We start from the raw sequence: 17,785 nt of genomic DNA, 5'->3' as shown, positions 1-17,785 counted from the left end.
CAAGAGCAAGGTCATATTCGTATGCCAAGTCTCTGTCGCAATTGTCAGTTTAGTAACATTAGGCTGAAAACAATGGAATTATGTTACAAATGAAAACTCACAAAGCATTTAAAAGACACATTCTCAACTCAAAAGGTTCATACCATAAAATGTATGTTTTATTAGGTAGTGTTTATTAAGTAAAGTGATGCATAAGCTGGAATCAATACATTTTACCTGTTGGAGGTCTGATTACAATGGATTAAAGCATTATCACTTTTCTGAGTTAGGCTTTTCTACTAGGAATAATTTTTTGAACAACTATCAGTTTTGCTCATTTATAAACATATTACATTTTCAGGATGTATCCAGACAGAAGAAGCAGACATCTATTTCCTCATTGACCACTCTGGGAGTATTCATCCACCAGACTTTCAGGACATGAAAAAGTTCATTCTTGAGTTTCTGCTCATGTTTAGTATTGGACCAAAGCAGGTGCGTGTGGGCGTGGTGAAATATGAAAGTAACCCCACACTGGAGTTTAGACTGAATGAGCATAAAGACAGAGCCTCTCTTGAACGAGCTGTGGACAGCATTGTGCAGAGAGGTGGAGGCACTCAGACTGGGAAGGCTTTGTCTTTCATGGGCCCACTTTTCAAGGAGGCTGAAAAAACTCGTGGCACTAAGGTTCAAGAGATACTCATTGTCATTACTGATGGAGAGTCCCAGGACAAAGTGAAAGAGCCAGCAACACAGCTGAGAGCACAGGGGGTGACCATATATGCCATTGGAGTGAAAGATGCAAATGAGACAGAGCTCTTGGAGATAGCAGCTGACCCAAACAGGATGTACTATGTCACTAACTTTGATGCCCTGAAACCACTGAAAAATGAAATTCTTACTGATATTTGTTCAGATGAGGGTAAGGGTGGCAAATGTGCATTCAACTTTTTAAACAAAATATATTAATGCTCAATAAATTCAGACTTTAAATAAATACATTAACAATATATAGTGTTTTATTTAGAATGTTAATTTTTAAAAAATGATTTTCTGGATTATGTTGACTATCAAGCATTTTTTTCTTTTTCACAGCCTGTAAGAACATGTTGGCAGATGTTATCTTTTTGGTTGATGGTTCAGGAAGCATTGACCCTGTGGACTTCTCAAAAATGAAGAAATTCATGAATACAATCATTTCTAAGTCAGTAATTGGCAAGGATAGTGTACAGGTCGGAGTGGTCCAATTCAGCTCACACTCAAATGCTGAATTTTCCCTTAATCGATTTTATGACAAATTTGAAATGCAGCAGGCCATTAATGATATGCAACAGCTGGACAGAGGCACTATGACTGGGGATGCACTCCATTTCGTGTCAAAGTACTTTGATTCACCAGAAGGGGGTCGTCCCAGCACTCCACAAATCCTCATTGTGATCACGGATGGTGAATCTCAGGATGCAGTTGCTCAGCCTGCACAAGCCCTCAGAAACAAGGGCATTACAATATACTCTATAGGAGTACGTAATGCTAACAGCACACAACTGCGAGAGATCAGTGGAATTCAGGAAAATGTTTATCTGGAAAGAGATTTTGATGCACTGAACTTCTTAGATAAAGATCTCTTGCTTAAGATCTGCATTTCTGCTGATGGTGAGTGATATTAGGATAATTTCACATACATTTTTCAGTAAAAGTGAATGCAAGCAGTAAATGTGCTTCATGCTACTGACACAGAACATTTTTTCACCATTTTTATTCAATTTTGTAACAAATGATCAAACTAAATTTAATTTTCCTTCCTTATTCTTTCTTTCTAAATGTGGTTTTGCATATAACCTACTAGAATAGAAACAAAATGAAATAGGGTTCTAAATATAACCTTTCTCTGAGAGTGTGGATATATTTTCTGTGCATATTAGGTGAACATAGGGTAAATAATAAACTAAAAGAATTTATTTATTTATTTATTCATTCATCATACAGCCTTAAAAGGAAATGGTGGACATTAGAATATTGACAATAACCAGTTAGTGACAGACAATCTTACAGAAATTTATTGCACATTTTCATTTGTCTTTTATGAAACAATTTTTTGAAATGTGAACATGTGGGTTTTGTTCTGTTTATTGTTCTGCAGTCAACAAAAGATCTGTGAAGATCTTTTTTCATTGTGAATTTTTTCTTTCTTTGTTGTTCATATATAGGTATACTGTTTGTAGATAGATAACTAGATAGAATAAACAATTTTCCTTTTATATGGCCAGTTTATTTAAATGGTCTACTTATTAATTATCTTGTTTTGTTATCTTTGGTTCTTTTCTTTTCAGAATGTCAAAAATCACAAGTAGCAGATGTCGTCTTCTTAGTGGATGATTCCAGCAGCATTAGCCATGATAGCTTTATGAGTATGAAGTTCTTCATGAACTCAGTGGTGAACTCCACACAGGTTGGAAAAGACAGTGTCCGTTTTTGTACTATTCTCTACTCTGATGAAGCAGAGACCAAATTTTCCCTTAATCAGTACTACAGCAAACGGGAACTGCGGGATGCTATAAATAATCTAAAGCATAAAGGTGGGAACACATACACAGCCAAAGCACTCATTTACTCACTGGACTACTTTAGTGAATCCAATGGTGGAAGAGGTGCAAAAGGTGTCCCACAGATGCTGTTTGTCATCACGGATGGCGAGGCCACAGATAAAGAACATTTAACCAACGCTGCCAATAAGTTTCACAATTCTGGTGTTAATGTTTATGGTATTGGAGTGGCTGATGCAACAACAACTGAGCTAGAAATCATTACCAAAGACAAAAACAAGATTTTCAAGGTTGATGACTTTGAAGCATTGAAGGGCCTACAAAAAAACATTTCCAGTGTGATTTGCAACAACACTAAACCAGGTGATTGCATTATGTTAACATCTCACCATTGAAAATATAGACTTTAAGCTTTAAGTTTCTACTTTACATGTTAACTGAAATAGGATAATGCACATATTTAAGCAGCAGTTATTGCTCCAAGGTGAAATAATAATTTTCTTAGCTTATAGAGTACCAAATGTATGTATTATCATAAAGAGTACCACATCCCAGTAACACATTACATAAACTCTAATTTTGGTTTGACTTCACTGTTTTTCAGAGTGTCGGAAAGCAGCAGCTGACTTGGTTATTTTGATTGACGGGTCTGAAAGCATTAAAGAGGGGCCTTGGAAGACCATGATCAGTTTTATGCTTAGCCTCATTGACAATCTTCGCATCAAACAAGATCTCTTTAGAGTTGGTGTAGCTCAGTTTAGTTCAAACTACAGAAAGGAATTTTACTTAAATAAATATGATAATGAACAGGATGTGAAGAGGGACATTCAGTCCATAACGCAAATGAAAGAAGGAACACGCATTGGAGCTGCTCTGAATGAAGTGCAAGAGTTCTTCCACACCAGTAAAGGGAGTCGCATTCAAGAAGGAATTTCACAGAACCTGCTACTGATCACTGATGGAGAATCAAATGATGACGTCAATGATGCAGCTGATAAATTGAGGGCACAGGGCATTGCGATGTTTGTGATTGGAATAGGCGACATCAAAAAAGAAGAGCTTGGCTACATTGCTGGGTCACCTGAAAGGCTGTTTTTTGTGGACAATTTTGACCACCTCAAATTAAACAGAACAACACAGCAGGTGATCGACAGCATTTGCAATGAACCCCAAAAGATAGAAGCTGGTAAGTATAGAAGGCAAACATTGTTAATATCCCTGAATATGAAGGTGTTGGCATTTGAATATTTTCAAGACTTTAATGTATTGAATAAGTGAAAAAGCTTTACATATGCGTTTAACCTTAAATACATAGAGTCTCCAGTTAACACAGTATTTGCTTCTTCTTACAGAGTGCACTGTAGATATTGGAGTTGGATTTGATATCTCCCGTAGAAGATCACAGTCACTCTTTAGTAGCCAGTATAAGCTGCAGGTCGTCCTGCCTGAGATTATCAGATACATCACTGCTGCACACAATGTGTGCTGTCTATCCAATCTACAACCAACCAATATTGGTTTCCGTTTGGTTGCTAGCAATGGCAGGATACTGTATGACACTAATTTTGAGCATTACAATGAAGAAACAGTGAAGAAACTGATGGGACATAATGAGACTCAAAATCTGGCTTTTAACGGCCAGCTCCTGCGCTCATTTCAGGATAAGTTTACAGCCTCCAAAGCTGGTGTAAAGGTAAGCAATATTATCATTCTTTGTGCGCATAAACTGTGAACTATGTAGCCTTTCCTAGTGAGATGTTCTTTCAAGGTGTGAAAATAGTAGCATTACTGATATTTTAATTTTGAGCTACACTCTTTACCTCATTAAAAACAAATACTTAAACTACACTGGCTAACCTGTTCAGGTAGTGATTATTTTCACTGATGGTCTGGATGCACCTGTTGATGTCCTCATGGTGGCCTCAGAGAATCTCAGGAAAAGTGGTAAGGGGAAAGTATTTAGATTTTGGGTGTGTGTGGTGTGTGTATTATGTAATATACATACAGTCAAAGTATCACCAAAGATGGGTCTGTGTTAATTATTTTGAAAATATAGATTATATGACTTTTTTTTCATTTATCAGTGACATAAAAGATACGTTAAAGATATAGAAGTGTGTATGGTCATCACTGTTCCTAGTGTTCTTTTACTTATTTTATTTGTGTGACAGGAATCCATGCACTGATGACAGTAGCACTGGAAGGAGTCACAAACACCAGAGACCTCCAGAAGCTGGAGTATGGGCGAGGATTTGGCTTCAAAGAGCCTCTTATTATCAGCATGCAAAATGTGGCCAGTGCTTTGCAGAAGCAGACTGTGAGTAAATATCCATCTATCCATCTATCCATCCATCTATCCATCTATCCATCTATCCATCTATCTATCTGTCTGTGTCTATATATAATTATATATACACACACTTGTCTGAAACTAATATTGTGCTGGTCCCCCTTTTGGTGCCAAAACTGCCCTGACCCATTAAGGCATAGACTCCACTAGATCCCTAAAGGTGTGCTGTGGTATCTGGCACCAAGATCTTAGCAGCAGTTCCTTTAAGTCCTCTAAGTTGTGAGGTGGGGCTTACATGGATTAGACTTGTTTACCCAGTACATCCCACAGAATTTGGAGGCAAAGTCAATACCCCAAACCCCTTGTTGTGATCACCAACCATTCCTAAACCATGTTATGTGGCACAGCACATTATCCTGCTGAAAAAGGCCATAGCCATCAGGAAATACTGTTTCCATGAAAGGGTGTCCATGGTCTGCAACAATGTTTAGGTAATGGAAATGCCCTTGTGAAACTGGCTCAAATCTTGGCCATTTTTCCTGCTTCTAACACATCAACTTTGAGGACAAAATGTTCACTTGTTAAAGCTGGAAACTCAAAAGCAGTGTCATATTTCTATAATGTATTAACTGATTTGGTAGATAGTGACACAGCTACAATTAGGAAATCATGGGAAGAGGAGTTAGGCTTCACGATTGAGGATGTACAGTGGGAGGAATGCCTAAAGAACATACATGATTGTTCAATTAATACTAGACACAACTTAATCCAATTCAAATCTCTACATAGAGTATATATAATTATATATATATATATAAAATTAAACTTCACAAGATTTTTCCTGAAGTGTCAACGGTATGCAATAAATGTAAGATTGTGGAGGGTACACTTCTACATTCATTTTGGACATGTTGTAACCTTCACAAGTACTGGACTGATATTTTCAAACTGCTTTCAAAAGTGTATAAAAAAGATATTAGATCCAATGATTGCCATTTTCGGGGTGATTTCTGTACCTTCTTTTAGTACATATGAAAGACGGTATTTCTTTATTTATGGTTCTTGCAAAGAGATTGTTTCTTCAGAGGTGGAAACTCAACACTGTTCCAACATTTGATGTTGCTGACTGAGTTAGCGGACATTATTCATATTGAGAAGTTACGATTTATTGACAATGATAAGCTAGATATATTTTGGAAAATATGGAAGCCTGTATTAGACCACTTAGGAATGTGAAAACTTATTTATGCTGGATTTTACGCTGCATTATACCTTTGTTACTCTTGAATTTATTTACCTAAATATTATCTTGTTATTGTATATTTTTTGTATTTACTTTATCACTGTGATCTGTTTGGAATCCCTTTATTTTGTGCATCAGAAATATTTATTTGTAATTAGTATACCGTACAATTGTTTTCCTTTGGACTTCTGTTCTGGAAGATACATATTAAAAGTCAATAATAAAAAAAAAAGTTCACTTGCTGCCTAATATATATATATATATATATATATATATATATATATATATATATATATGCCAAAAGTATTCGCTCACCTGCCTTGACTTGCATATGAACTTAAGTGACATCCCATTCCTAATCCATAGGGTTCAATATGACGTCGGTCCACCCTTTGCAGCTATAACAGCTTCAACTCTTCTGGGGAGGCTGTCCACAAGGTTTAGGAGTGTGTTTATGGGAATTTTTGACCATTCTTCCAGAAGTGCATTTGAGAGGTCACACACTGATGTTGGACGAGAAGGCCTGGCTCTCAGTCTCCGCTCTAATTCATCCCAAAGGTGTTCTATCGGGTTGAGGTCAGGACTCTGTGCAGGCCAGTCAAGTTCATCCACACCAGACTCTGTCATCCATGTCTTTATGGACCTTGCTTTGTGCACTGGTGCACAGTCATGTTGGAAGAGGAAGGGGCCAGCTCCAAACTGTTCCCACAAAGTTGGGAGCATGGAATTGTCCAAAATGTCTTGGTATGCTGAAGCATTCAGAGTTCCTTTCACTGGAACTAAGGGGCCAAGCCCAGCTCCTGAAAAACAACCCCACACCATAATCCCCACTCCACCAAATTTTACACTTGGCACGATGCAGTCAGACAAGTACCGTTCTCCTGGCAACCGCCAAACCCAGACTCGTCCATCAGATTGCCAGATGGAGAAGCGCGATTCGTCACTCCAGAGAACGCATCTCCACTGCTCTAGAGTCCAGTGGCGGCGTGCTTTACACCACTGCATCCGACGCTTTGCATTGCACTTGGTGATGTATGGCTTGGATGCAGCTGCTCGGCCATGGAAACCCATTCCATGAAGCTCTCTGCGCACTGTTCTTGAGCTAATCTGAAGGCCACATGAAGTTTGGAGGTCTGCAGCGATTGACTCTGCAGAAAGTTGGCGACCTCTTCGCACTATGTGCCTCAGCATCCACTGACCCCGCTCCGTCAGTTTACGTGGCCTACCACTTTGTGGCTGAGTTGCTGTCATTCCCAAACACTTCCACGTTCTTATAATACAGCTGACAGTTGACTGTGGAATATTTAGGAGCGAGGAAATTTCACGACTGGATTTGTTGCACAGGTGGCATCCTATCACAGTTCCACGCTGGAATTCACTGAGCTCCTGAGAGCGACCCATTCTTTCACAAATGTTTGTAAAAACAGTCTGCATGCCTAGGTGCTTGATTTTATACACCTGTGGCCATGGAAGTGATTGGAACACCTGATTCTGATTATTTGGATGGGTGAGCGAATACTTTTGGCAATATAGTGTATATATACACAGGGGTTGGACAATGAAACTGAAACACCGGCCAGTTTAGTGTTGGAGGTTTCATGGCTAAATTTGACCAGCCTGGTGGCCAATCTTCATTGATTGCACATTCCACCAGTAAGAGCAGAGTGTGAAGATTTAATTTGCAGAGTAATAGCACAGTTTGCTTAAAATATTGCAACATTATGGATGACGTATCAGAGTTCAAAAGAGGACAAATTGTGCACGTGATTGTGGTGCATGTCTCGCTGGCGCATCTGTGACTAAGACAGCAAGTCTATGTATCAAGAGCCACGGTATCCAGGGTAATGTCAGCATACCACCAAGAAGGATGAACCACATCCAACGCAAGAGGAAGTTTTCTGAAAGGGATGTCCGGGTGCTAACCCGGATTGTATCCAAAAAACATAAAACCACAGCTGCCCAACTCACTGCAGAATTAAATGTGCATCTCAACTCTCCTGTTTCCACCAAAACTGTCCGTCGGGAGCTCCACAGGGTCAATGTACATGGCTGGGCTGCTATAGCCAAACCGTTGGTCACTCGTGCCAGTGCCAAATGTCGGTTTCAATGGTGCCAGCAGCGAAAATCTTGGGCTGTGGACAATGTGAAACATGTATTGTTCTCTGATGAGTCCACCTTCACTGTCTTTCCCACATCCGGAGAGTTACGGTGTGGGGAAGCCCCAAAGAAGCATACCACCCAGACTGTTGCATGCCCAGAGTGAAGCATGGGGTGGATCAGTGATGGTTTGGGCTGCAATATCATGGCATTCCCTAGGCCCAATACTTGTGCTAGATGGGCGTGTCACTGCCAAGGACTGCCGAACCATTCTGGAGGACCATGTGCACCCAATGGTTCAAACATTTTATCCTGAAGGCGGTGCCATGTATCAGGATGATAATGCACCAATACACACAGCAAGACTGTTGACAGAGTGGTTTGATGAACATGAAAGTGAAGTTGAACATCTCCCATGGCCTGCACAGTCACCAGATCTAAATATTATTTAGCCACTTTGGGGTGTTTTGGAGGAGCGAGTCAGGAAACATTTTCCTCCATGAGCATCACGTAGTGACCTGGCCACTATTCTGCAAGAAGAATGGCTCAAAATCCCTCTGGCCACTGTACAGGATTTGTATCTGTCATTCCCAAGACAAATTGATGTTGTATTGCCCGCAAAGGGAGGCCCTACACCTTACTAATGAATTATTGTGGTCTAAAACGAGGCGTTTCAGTTTCATTGTCCAACCCCTGTACATACACACATTGTGTAAAGCATTACTCTGTGTAAATAATGGGTATATATGTCCATTACTCTTATTCTCTTTCCAGAATGATGTGATGTCACGAGAGTGCTGTAATGTGATCTGTAAATGTACGGGTGACGAAGGGACACGAGGACCTCAAGGACCCCCAGGGACAAAGGTATCACATGTCATATATTATTGTGTAATGTCTGATACAATACAGAATGGACAATTCAGATTTAATACACAGTGTAAAATGACCCTTTCATTGAATTGCACATTGTTAAATTGTCTGTTGCCTCTTAACAGGGCTCTCATGGACGGAATGGACATCCTGGATTTCCTGGAGAAGAAGGAGGAATGGTATGTAACACTAACTCTATTACAGAAAAAACATATCTTTTCTTTTAGCATACCGAACTTACAGCAGTTCTTTATTTATTGATTTTTCATACTGAATCATTGTTGTATTACAGGGGGAGAGAGGGCCCGAAGGTCTGAAAGGAACTCAAGGGCATCCAGGCTGTCATGGGAGAAGAGGGCTAAAGGTAGCAGTGGTTCACCTCAATATATACTACATATTACAAATAAAATAATCAAACAGGCTCAAATCTGATTTTAACCTAAGTCATTCTCTTCTTAAAATTTTCCACAGGGAGGCAGAGGCTACAGGGGTGATACAGTAAGTATTGAAATAGACCACATATGAGTGTTGCCAATGATTTAACAGCTATAATCATCAGACACATTTATGTTTACACACCAAAACATTGAAAGGGCTGATGTCAGAACTAATACTAAGTAACAATGTTAAAATGAAATGTAAATGCTGTATTTTGAAAGCAGTTTTGACCATTTAAAATGTAACATGAAGGGTCCTGAAGAGAAAATTGAAATGAGGTTGTCCTTACAGTTTTTATCAGGAGAATAATAATGATGGGGTGTGTGTAGTTTAAACACCTGACTTATGAAGAAACATCACATCACTGATTCTGAACAGAATTAAGAGATTTTGACGACGACAAATTCATATTGATATGAAGTCTTTTTAAAAAAAGGAATATTGATTTAGGTTTAATGAGATTTAGTGAATAAAATCTGACAAAGTAATGCAAAAGAATGCTTATGTTTATATGTATTCCATCTGTATTTCAATATCTAGTTGCTGGTTGTATGTATATAACCCGGGAAGCAGAATATTACTACATATTTTCTTTTGTATTTGATAGGGTGAAGATGGAGAACATGGTTTGGATGGAATAAATGGAGAACATGTAATGTAACACATTTTTTATTAAAAACATTAGAGAGTTGGGTACTACATAATTTTGCATGATTATATATAAATACTAATATTTATGGGATCCATATATTCTGCCTTTGCATAACTGTAGGGTGTGACTGGATCAGCAGGATACCCAGGAGAGCCAGGAGCTCCAGGCAGCCCAGTAATAATTTTACTCTGTATTATTCACTGTGGGATATATTAAACTTCTACAAATCTATACAGTTCTTATTTGCTTTTTGTAATGTTACTTTTTTAATAAACATCTTTAATTGGAAGTCATGTTTAGTCTATTAAAGATATGTATCATTCTAAAGGGCAAGAAGGGTGTTCAAGGAATTCCGGGTGTTCCAGGACAAAAAGGACTGAGAGGTGATCCGGTGAGTTATTGTTTATTATTATTATTATTATTATTATTATTATTATTATTATTATTATTATTATTATTTCTTTATTTTTCTTTTCTACTCTTTTCTAAAGTACCATTGAGGCAAAAGCACACTGAACAGAAGGTGTAAGACACTAAATTCAGTTATACCCTCCACCAGCAAAAGGATGAAACAAGTGCTCATGATTTCATTCCATTGATGAATACATATATATAGCATTGTCTATACATCTATAGTTATTTAAGGAGACTATTGATATTAGGGTGGTTTAATTTCCTAACTTATAGGGTCTGTTTTACAAGTGTGTTTGGGGGGGGGGTGCATATAAGCATTTCCTTATACTATGTGTCATGTGTTATCATATGTATCTCAGTCATACTTGAGAAAAGAATTTATTTATGGTAACTTGAGCTTTAAATAGACGATTGTAGCAAAAAATATTCAAACTGTGAGCTGGTTACCCCTAGTTGGGTTTGAAGGAATTAATGTGGGTTAGATATAGACTTATATTATAAATTAAACTATTAATGAAATCACCCAAACATCCCTGATCCAAAGTTTACATATCCTTGAATGTTTGGTCACATTATAAACACACAGGATGACACACAGAGGTTTAAATGGCTATTAAAGGGAGGTTTCCACACCTGTGACTCACTGTAATTGTAATTAGTGTCTGTGCATAAATAGTCAGTGAGTTTCTCAGCTCATGAGGTGATGCACTGATTTGGCTGGACACTGCACCATGGGGAAGACAAAAGAACTGCCAATGGACCGGCATAACAAGGTAGTAGCAGGAAAAGGATATAAAACGATATCTCAACACTTAAAAATGCCAGTCAGTACTGTTCAAACTCTGATAAAGGAAAATGGAAAATAAGAGGTTCTGTTGATACTGAGTCACAGTCAGGTAGACCAAGAAAGATTTTAATCACTATTGCCAGAAGAATTGTTCGGGACGCAAGGAAAAACCCACAAACAACTTTGGGAGAAATATAGGCTGCTCTGGAAAAAAAGTGGTGCTGTTGTCTCAAGGAGCACAATAAGCAGGTACTTTAACACAAATGACCTGCATGGTCGAGTTGTCAGGAGAAAGCTGTTACTGTCCCCATGCCACAAAAAGGCCCGCTTTGAGTACACCAGACAGCAACTAGACAAGCCTTACAGCTTCTGGAGCAGAGTCTTTTGGAGTGATGAGACCAAAATTGAACTTCATAATCACAACCATAAATGTTATGTTTGGAGAGGAGTCAACAAGATCTACGGTGAAAAGTACACCATCCCAACTGTAAAGCATGGGGATGGATCTCTTGTGTTTTGGGGCTGTGTGAGCACAGGGCAGTTAGTCAGAATTGATGGCAAGATGAATACAGCATTTTATCAGAAAATACTGGCAGACAATTTGCATTCTACAGCACGAAAGCTGCACATGGGATGCTCTTGGGTTGTTCCAATATGAAAATGATCCATAGCACAAGGCCAAGTTGACCTGCCAATGGCTGCAGCAAAAAAAGGTGAAGGTTCTGGAGTGGCCATCACAGTCTCCTGACCTCAGTATCATTGAGCCACTTTGGGGAGATCTCAAACGTGCAATTTGTGCAAGACAACCAAAAAATTTACAGAAACTGAAGGCAATTTGCCTAGAAGAATAGGCAGCTATACCACCTGAGAGAATTACAGACCTCATGCACAATTATTACAGAAGACTGCATGCAATCATTGATGCTAAAGGGGCTAATACACAATATTAAAAACTAAAAGTATGCAAACTTTTGAACAGGGATCATTTCCTCATTTTCTTTGTCATGTTTTGTTTGTTCTCGCAAATTCTCCCAAGGTATGCAAACTTTTGAGCACAACTGTATTCCTTTACCCCAATAAAGAAATGATTGGCAGTTGCCCAGATGTGTTCAAGAGGCAAGTTCACACTAAATAGTTTGTTAAAGTTAACTAAACCACAAATCCCCCAATGTATGTTTGACTTAGCCAACAATAAATAAGTAATCAATATATAATTCATATACTTTCAGTATTCTGAGGCATTTTTTTCTGTTGTGCAGAGAACGCTCATCAGAACAACATGGTCCAGGCTTTATTAAATTTGCCTATCCCTGTGTACTTGATGCTAAACAGAATTTTGATTCTTGAATTTGATTGCTTGAATTTGAGCACTGAATTGAGCAACTTGAATACAGCTTTCTGAAAATCATCTCTTTCTTTTCCCATTTGGGTGCAACCATATTTTTAAAAAGTGATAACTTGGTTAAGATATGTGCAAAAGAGAATAATCTTTCAGTTCAGGAGAACATGGAAGAAAATATAAAAAAGTAGAAAATATAAAAAGCTGACAGTTTGAAGGGTGTTTCCAGACAAATAATATACCCAGACACAGTCTAAGCATGACACAGTATATATTTTAATATAAATCGTTTTCTGTCATCTGCTGCTTTTCTATGAAGGGTGAGTCAGGCATTGACAACAGAATCCGTGGTCCTAAGGGTGAGATTGGATACGCTGGTCTACCGGTATGTCTGTGTTCCTCTAATACTCTAATAACTAGTTTAGTTCTTTAACGATAAGGCCTACCATCAACACTTCACTATTTTAAGCCACAGGAATGAATGAATGCTAAATGAATGTTAATGTGATTATGGATGATGGTAATACATTCAAATCAAATGTAGTTCCATTAAGGGGATTTCTACCCGTGCAGTAATCATCAAAATGCAGGCATCATCTTTGCATAAATCTCTCTCTGCTTCAATCACAGGGAGATCCAGGAACAGATGGAAGACAAGGCAGGGATGGAGATAAGGGCAGTCCTGTAAGTCTCTTCGGACTTTACAATACATATGTCGCAATGAGTTTCAAAGGAGTAAACTTTTTTCCTTTCTTTTTTTTAACCTGTCCTAGGGTCAAAAGGGAAGGAGAGGCACTACAGGTGAAAAAGTAAGTTTTTCTTAGTAATAATAACAAAATGAGTCACAGAATGACCAGTTTTGAAGTGAAGTATTGTCATTTTTACTTTCTTTAGGGTTTCCCTGGACCTCCAGGAGACTTGGGATCAAATGGAGACCCTGGACCTTCAGGGCCACAGGTTTTCCTTTGCTTTCCTTTCCTTTCCTGTCCTTTCCTTTCCTGACTACTGTATGTTTTTGTGTGTTGAATTTGGTTGTCCTATTTAGTTTGATCAGACCAAGCTACAATAATATTTAACAGTCATAGGGTTTGTTTTTTATTTAGTTTTTTCCCTCCCCGTTTCCTCTCTAAATTTGTCAGCTGCCAATTCCCACCCACCAGCCACGCAGGCAGAGAGAAAGCTAACACATACTTCCTGTGAAGAATGTGAAGCCAGCCAATCATTTTTTTCTGAACAGTTTAAGATCGCTGTTAAAAAGTATTAATTGTTCAAGCTTTATGAGGTTGAAATTTAGATACAATTTGGGGCCAATCAGACACCTCCCTGATGGTATTGCATAATGGATAGGTATATGCCTGTTTTTCTCAGCATTGAGGTCACCATTATTCCTGACTAAATCTCCAGCACCATTTTGCAGACATGCAGCCCCAAACTTGTCAGGAACCTCCACCATGCTTCACTGTTGCCTGCAGACACTCATTATTTTACTGCTCTTCAGCCCTTCAACAAACAACCTGTGTCCCGCTACAGCCAAATATTTCAAATTTTGACTCATCCAGAGCACCTGTAGCCATTTCTCATCCCATTTTCTATATCTTTGTGCATAGTTGAGTCGCTTAGCTTTGTTTCCACGTCAGAGGTTTTTGTTTCTTTTTGGCCACAATTCTTCCATGAAGACCACTTCTGGCCAGACATCTGCAGAAAGTAGATGGTTATACCAGAGACCTACTGGTTTCCTCTAGCTCTTTGCTGATGGCACTGCTGGACATCTTCCAGTGTTGAAGGAAAGTAAGCATGATGTGTCTTTCATCTGCTGCATTAAGTTTCATCGGCCGACCACTGTCTACAGTCCGGAACATTGCCCATTTCTTTGTGCGTCTATAAAATAGCTTGAACAGCACATCTTGAAACCCCAGTCTGCTTTGAAATCTTTGCTTGGGAGAGACTTGTGATAGGCAGTATAACTACCTACAGTCTTGTTGCTGTGCTCAGTCTTGTATGACATGTGACATGTATGACCTGTGACATGAAACCTCACCTTAGTAGCAGAGTTTGGCTGTTCCTCATCCAGTTTTAAGGCTCCTACACTGTTGTTTCTGTTTCAGTTAATGACTAGAGTCTATTTTTTGCAAGTGTACAAAGTGTGCATACTTTGCATTCTATAAATTGATAAAAAATAAATAATTAAAATAAATATTTTTGATATTTTTACTTTACAGCAATTCTTCATCCCTTCCTAGAACCTTTTACACAGTACTGTATATCAATTTGAACTACTTGTGGCCTGATCTTTTTTTGTCGTCCAGGGGCCAGTAGGCCCTTATGGTACTCCAGGACAGAATGGAATAACTGGTCTTCCAGGACCTAAGGTATGCTTCCTGACCTAGTCCACTATAATAAATGAATGTTTTTAAAGCTGTTTGTTTTTAATAATTTTTAATAAATCGTTTTCCACTAGGGACCACCAGGTGTACAAGGAATCATGGGATCTAAAGGAAGTGTAGGACGCAGGGGACAAAAGGTAGTTTTTACACAACTTCCCAAATATCCTTTCTTAACATCACATGTACAGCTCATAAATTGCTTTTTGTCAAGCGATGTACAAGTCTGTGTTTTTGTGCAGGGTCAGCCAGGGGATGCTGGAATTATAGGAGAACCTGGGCCACCAGGCCCCAGGGGCCCTCCAGTAAGTTGATATGTTAGACAAAACAAAAAGTCAGTGTAAGATATAAAGTGTAAGTTTACTATACTTTATCTCTCTCTCTCTCTCTCTCTCTCTCTCTCTCTTTCTCTCTCCTTTTTTTTGTACCACCACAACAGGGAAATGATGGTCCAGATGGATATGGGTTACCAGGACGTAAAGGACAGAAGGTTACACCATAGCCTATGCAGTACTGCTTATCAGGAGAAATGTATTTCTTTATTGTTCTGCTTGACAAAATACTCGATATCATTTTTTCCTGCTCACAGGGAGATCCTGGTTTTCCAGGATATCCAGGACTTCAGGTAATTTTAAAAAAAAAATATTTTATAGATATCAGACTGAATGTGTTTATGAAACATTTTATCAAAGGCAGTTTTAGAAATGTGCACAGATTATATAAATCCATACAGCTTAAAGCTGTAATTACTTAGATGACACATCAGTACTGGTATAGAGTGAGTTAGCAAAATTTCAGTTTAAAAAAAAAGATATATATATATCATACTATATATACAGTGAGGGAAAAAATTATTTGATCCCCTGCTGATTTTGTACGTTTGCCCACTGACAAAGAAATGATCAGTCTGTAATTTTAATGATAGGGGTATTTGAACAGTGAGAGGCAGAGTAACAACAAAAAAATTCAGAAAAACACATTTCAGAAAAGTTATACATTGATTTGCATTTTAATGAGTGAAATAAGTATTTGACCCCCTATCAGGCCCCCAGGTGTCTTTTATACAGGTAACGAGCTGACATTACAGTAGGAGCACTCTCGGGGAGTGCTCTTAATCTCAGCTCGTTGTATGAAAGACACCTGTCCACAGAAGGAAGCAATCAATCAGACTCCAAACTCTCCATCATGGCCAAGACCAAAGAGCTGTCCATGGATGTCAGGGACAAGATTGTAGACCTACACAAGGCTGGAATGAGCTACAAGACCATCGCCAAGCAGCTTGGTGAGAAGGTGACAACAGTTGGTGCGATTATTCCCAAATGGAGGAAACACAAAAGGACTGTCAATCTTCCTCGGTCTGGGGCTCCATGCAAGATCTCACCTCATGGAGTTTCAATGATCATGAGAACGGCGAGGAATCAGCCCAGAATTACACTGGAGGATTTTGTCAATGATCTCAAGGCAGCTGGGACCATAGTCACCAAGAAAACAATTGGTAACACACTATGCCGTGAAAGACTGAAATCCAGTAGTGCCCGCAAGGTCCCCCTGCTAAAGAAAGCACATGTACAGGCTCATCTGAAGTTTGCCAGTGAACATCTGAATGATTCAGAGGAGACCTGGGTGAAAGTGTTGTGGTCAAATGAGACCAAAATCCAGCTCTTTGGCATCAACTCAACTCGCCGTGTTTGGAGGAGGAGGAATGCTGCCTATGACTCCAAGAAGACCATCCCCACTGTCAAACATGGAGGTGGAAACATTATGCTTTGGGGGTGTTTTTCTGCTAAGGGGACAGGACAACCGCACTGCATCAAAGGGACGATGGACGGAGCCATGTACTGTCAAATCTTGAGTGAGAACCTCCTTCCCTCAGCCAGGGCATTGAAAATGGGTCGTGGATGCAAAGAGGAGTGGGCCCAAATTCCTTGAGATGTGAGATGTGTGCAAACCTGGTGGCCAACTACAAGAAATGTCTGACGTCTGTGATTGCCAACAAGGGTTTGCCACCAAGTACTAAGTCATGTTTTGCAAAGGGGTCAAATACTTATTTCACTCAATAAAATGCAAATCAATGTATAACTTTTCTGAAATGTGTTTTTCTGGATTTTTTTGTTGTTATTCTGTCTCTCACTGTCCAGATAAACCTACCATTAAAATTACAGACTGATCATTTCTTTGTCAGTGGGCAAACGTACAAAATCAGCAGGGGATCAAATAATTTTTCCCTCACTGTATATAGTACATATATAGACATATATATATATATATATATATATATATATATATCATAGTATAACTATATGATATCAGTACAATCAATATTAATAATATTGTTATCGTTATTGGTCCAAATGTTACCCAGGTAATGCTATCATTAAAATAATTGTTGCTTTGTACACAGGCCTATAGTTTTGGCCATTAGAAGGATCTAGTGTAAATTTAAAATCTCTAAAAATTAACCATTTTCAACAAGGTTGTAAAGCTTAAATGCTTCATGAAGGTGTCTGGCCTCACCATGACTCATACCACCACGTTTATCACTGCAGGCATTGTATATTGGTTTTTTTTTTTTAGAGAGATGTAATCAACTATAATCAACTATATCTTGGAGAAACCAAGAGCACACTGGCTATTCATTTGGTAAAAACCTTCATGCCAACAGAATGAAGGAATTCTCCTTTCCAGTTGCAAGTCACTTGATGAACATAACTTTAATGACATTTCTGTGTATTGCCCATTATCGTTATGA

At 38.7% G+C, this 17,785-nt stretch overlaps 1 protein-coding gene across 3 annotated transcripts in view; it reads left to right on the top strand.

Annotated features, from left to right (window-relative positions):
• The window catches only part of LOC131355780 (collagen alpha-6(VI) chain-like), a 39,970-nt gene that overhangs the window by 11,468 nt on the left and 10,717 nt on the right, over positions 1-17,785 (top strand). For all 3 annotated transcript variants that reach the window (XM_058394282.1, XM_058394273.1, XM_058394264.1), the window contains exons 7-29: positions 341-901; positions 1,075-1,632; positions 2,310-2,885; positions 3,127-3,708; positions 3,875-4,215; positions 4,388-4,466; positions 4,694-4,839; positions 8,927-9,019; positions 9,151-9,204; positions 9,318-9,389; positions 9,497-9,523; positions 10,071-10,115; positions 10,236-10,289; positions 10,444-10,506; positions 12,975-13,040; positions 13,286-13,339; positions 13,429-13,464; positions 13,550-13,612; positions 14,962-15,024; positions 15,114-15,176; positions 15,279-15,341; positions 15,476-15,526; positions 15,626-15,661. In XM_058394282.1, the coding sequence (XP_058250265.1) occupies positions 341-901; positions 1,075-1,632; positions 2,310-2,885; positions 3,127-3,708; positions 3,875-4,215; positions 4,388-4,466; positions 4,694-4,839; positions 8,927-9,019; positions 9,151-9,204; positions 9,318-9,389; positions 9,497-9,523; positions 10,071-10,115; positions 10,236-10,289; positions 10,444-10,506; positions 12,975-13,040; positions 13,286-13,339; positions 13,429-13,464; positions 13,550-13,612; positions 14,962-15,024; positions 15,114-15,176; positions 15,279-15,341; positions 15,476-15,526; positions 15,626-15,661 (3,746 nt within the window). The remainder of the gene's footprint in view (positions 1-340; positions 902-1,074; positions 1,633-2,309; positions 2,886-3,126; positions 3,709-3,874; positions 4,216-4,387; positions 4,467-4,693; positions 4,840-8,926; positions 9,020-9,150; positions 9,205-9,317; positions 9,390-9,496; positions 9,524-10,070; positions 10,116-10,235; positions 10,290-10,443; positions 10,507-12,974; positions 13,041-13,285; positions 13,340-13,428; positions 13,465-13,549; positions 13,613-14,961; positions 15,025-15,113; positions 15,177-15,278; positions 15,342-15,475; positions 15,527-15,625; positions 15,662-17,785) is intronic.

Source organism: Hemibagrus wyckioides, linkage group LG01 (assembly GCF_019097595.1).
Source record: "Hemibagrus wyckioides isolate EC202008001 linkage group LG01, SWU_Hwy_1.0, whole genome shotgun sequence".
Lineage (NCBI taxonomy): Eukaryota > Metazoa > Chordata > Actinopteri > Siluriformes > Bagridae > Hemibagrus > Hemibagrus wyckioides.
The sequence above is the reverse complement of the archived record's forward strand: the minus strand, read 5'-3'. Positions and strand labels throughout refer to the sequence as shown.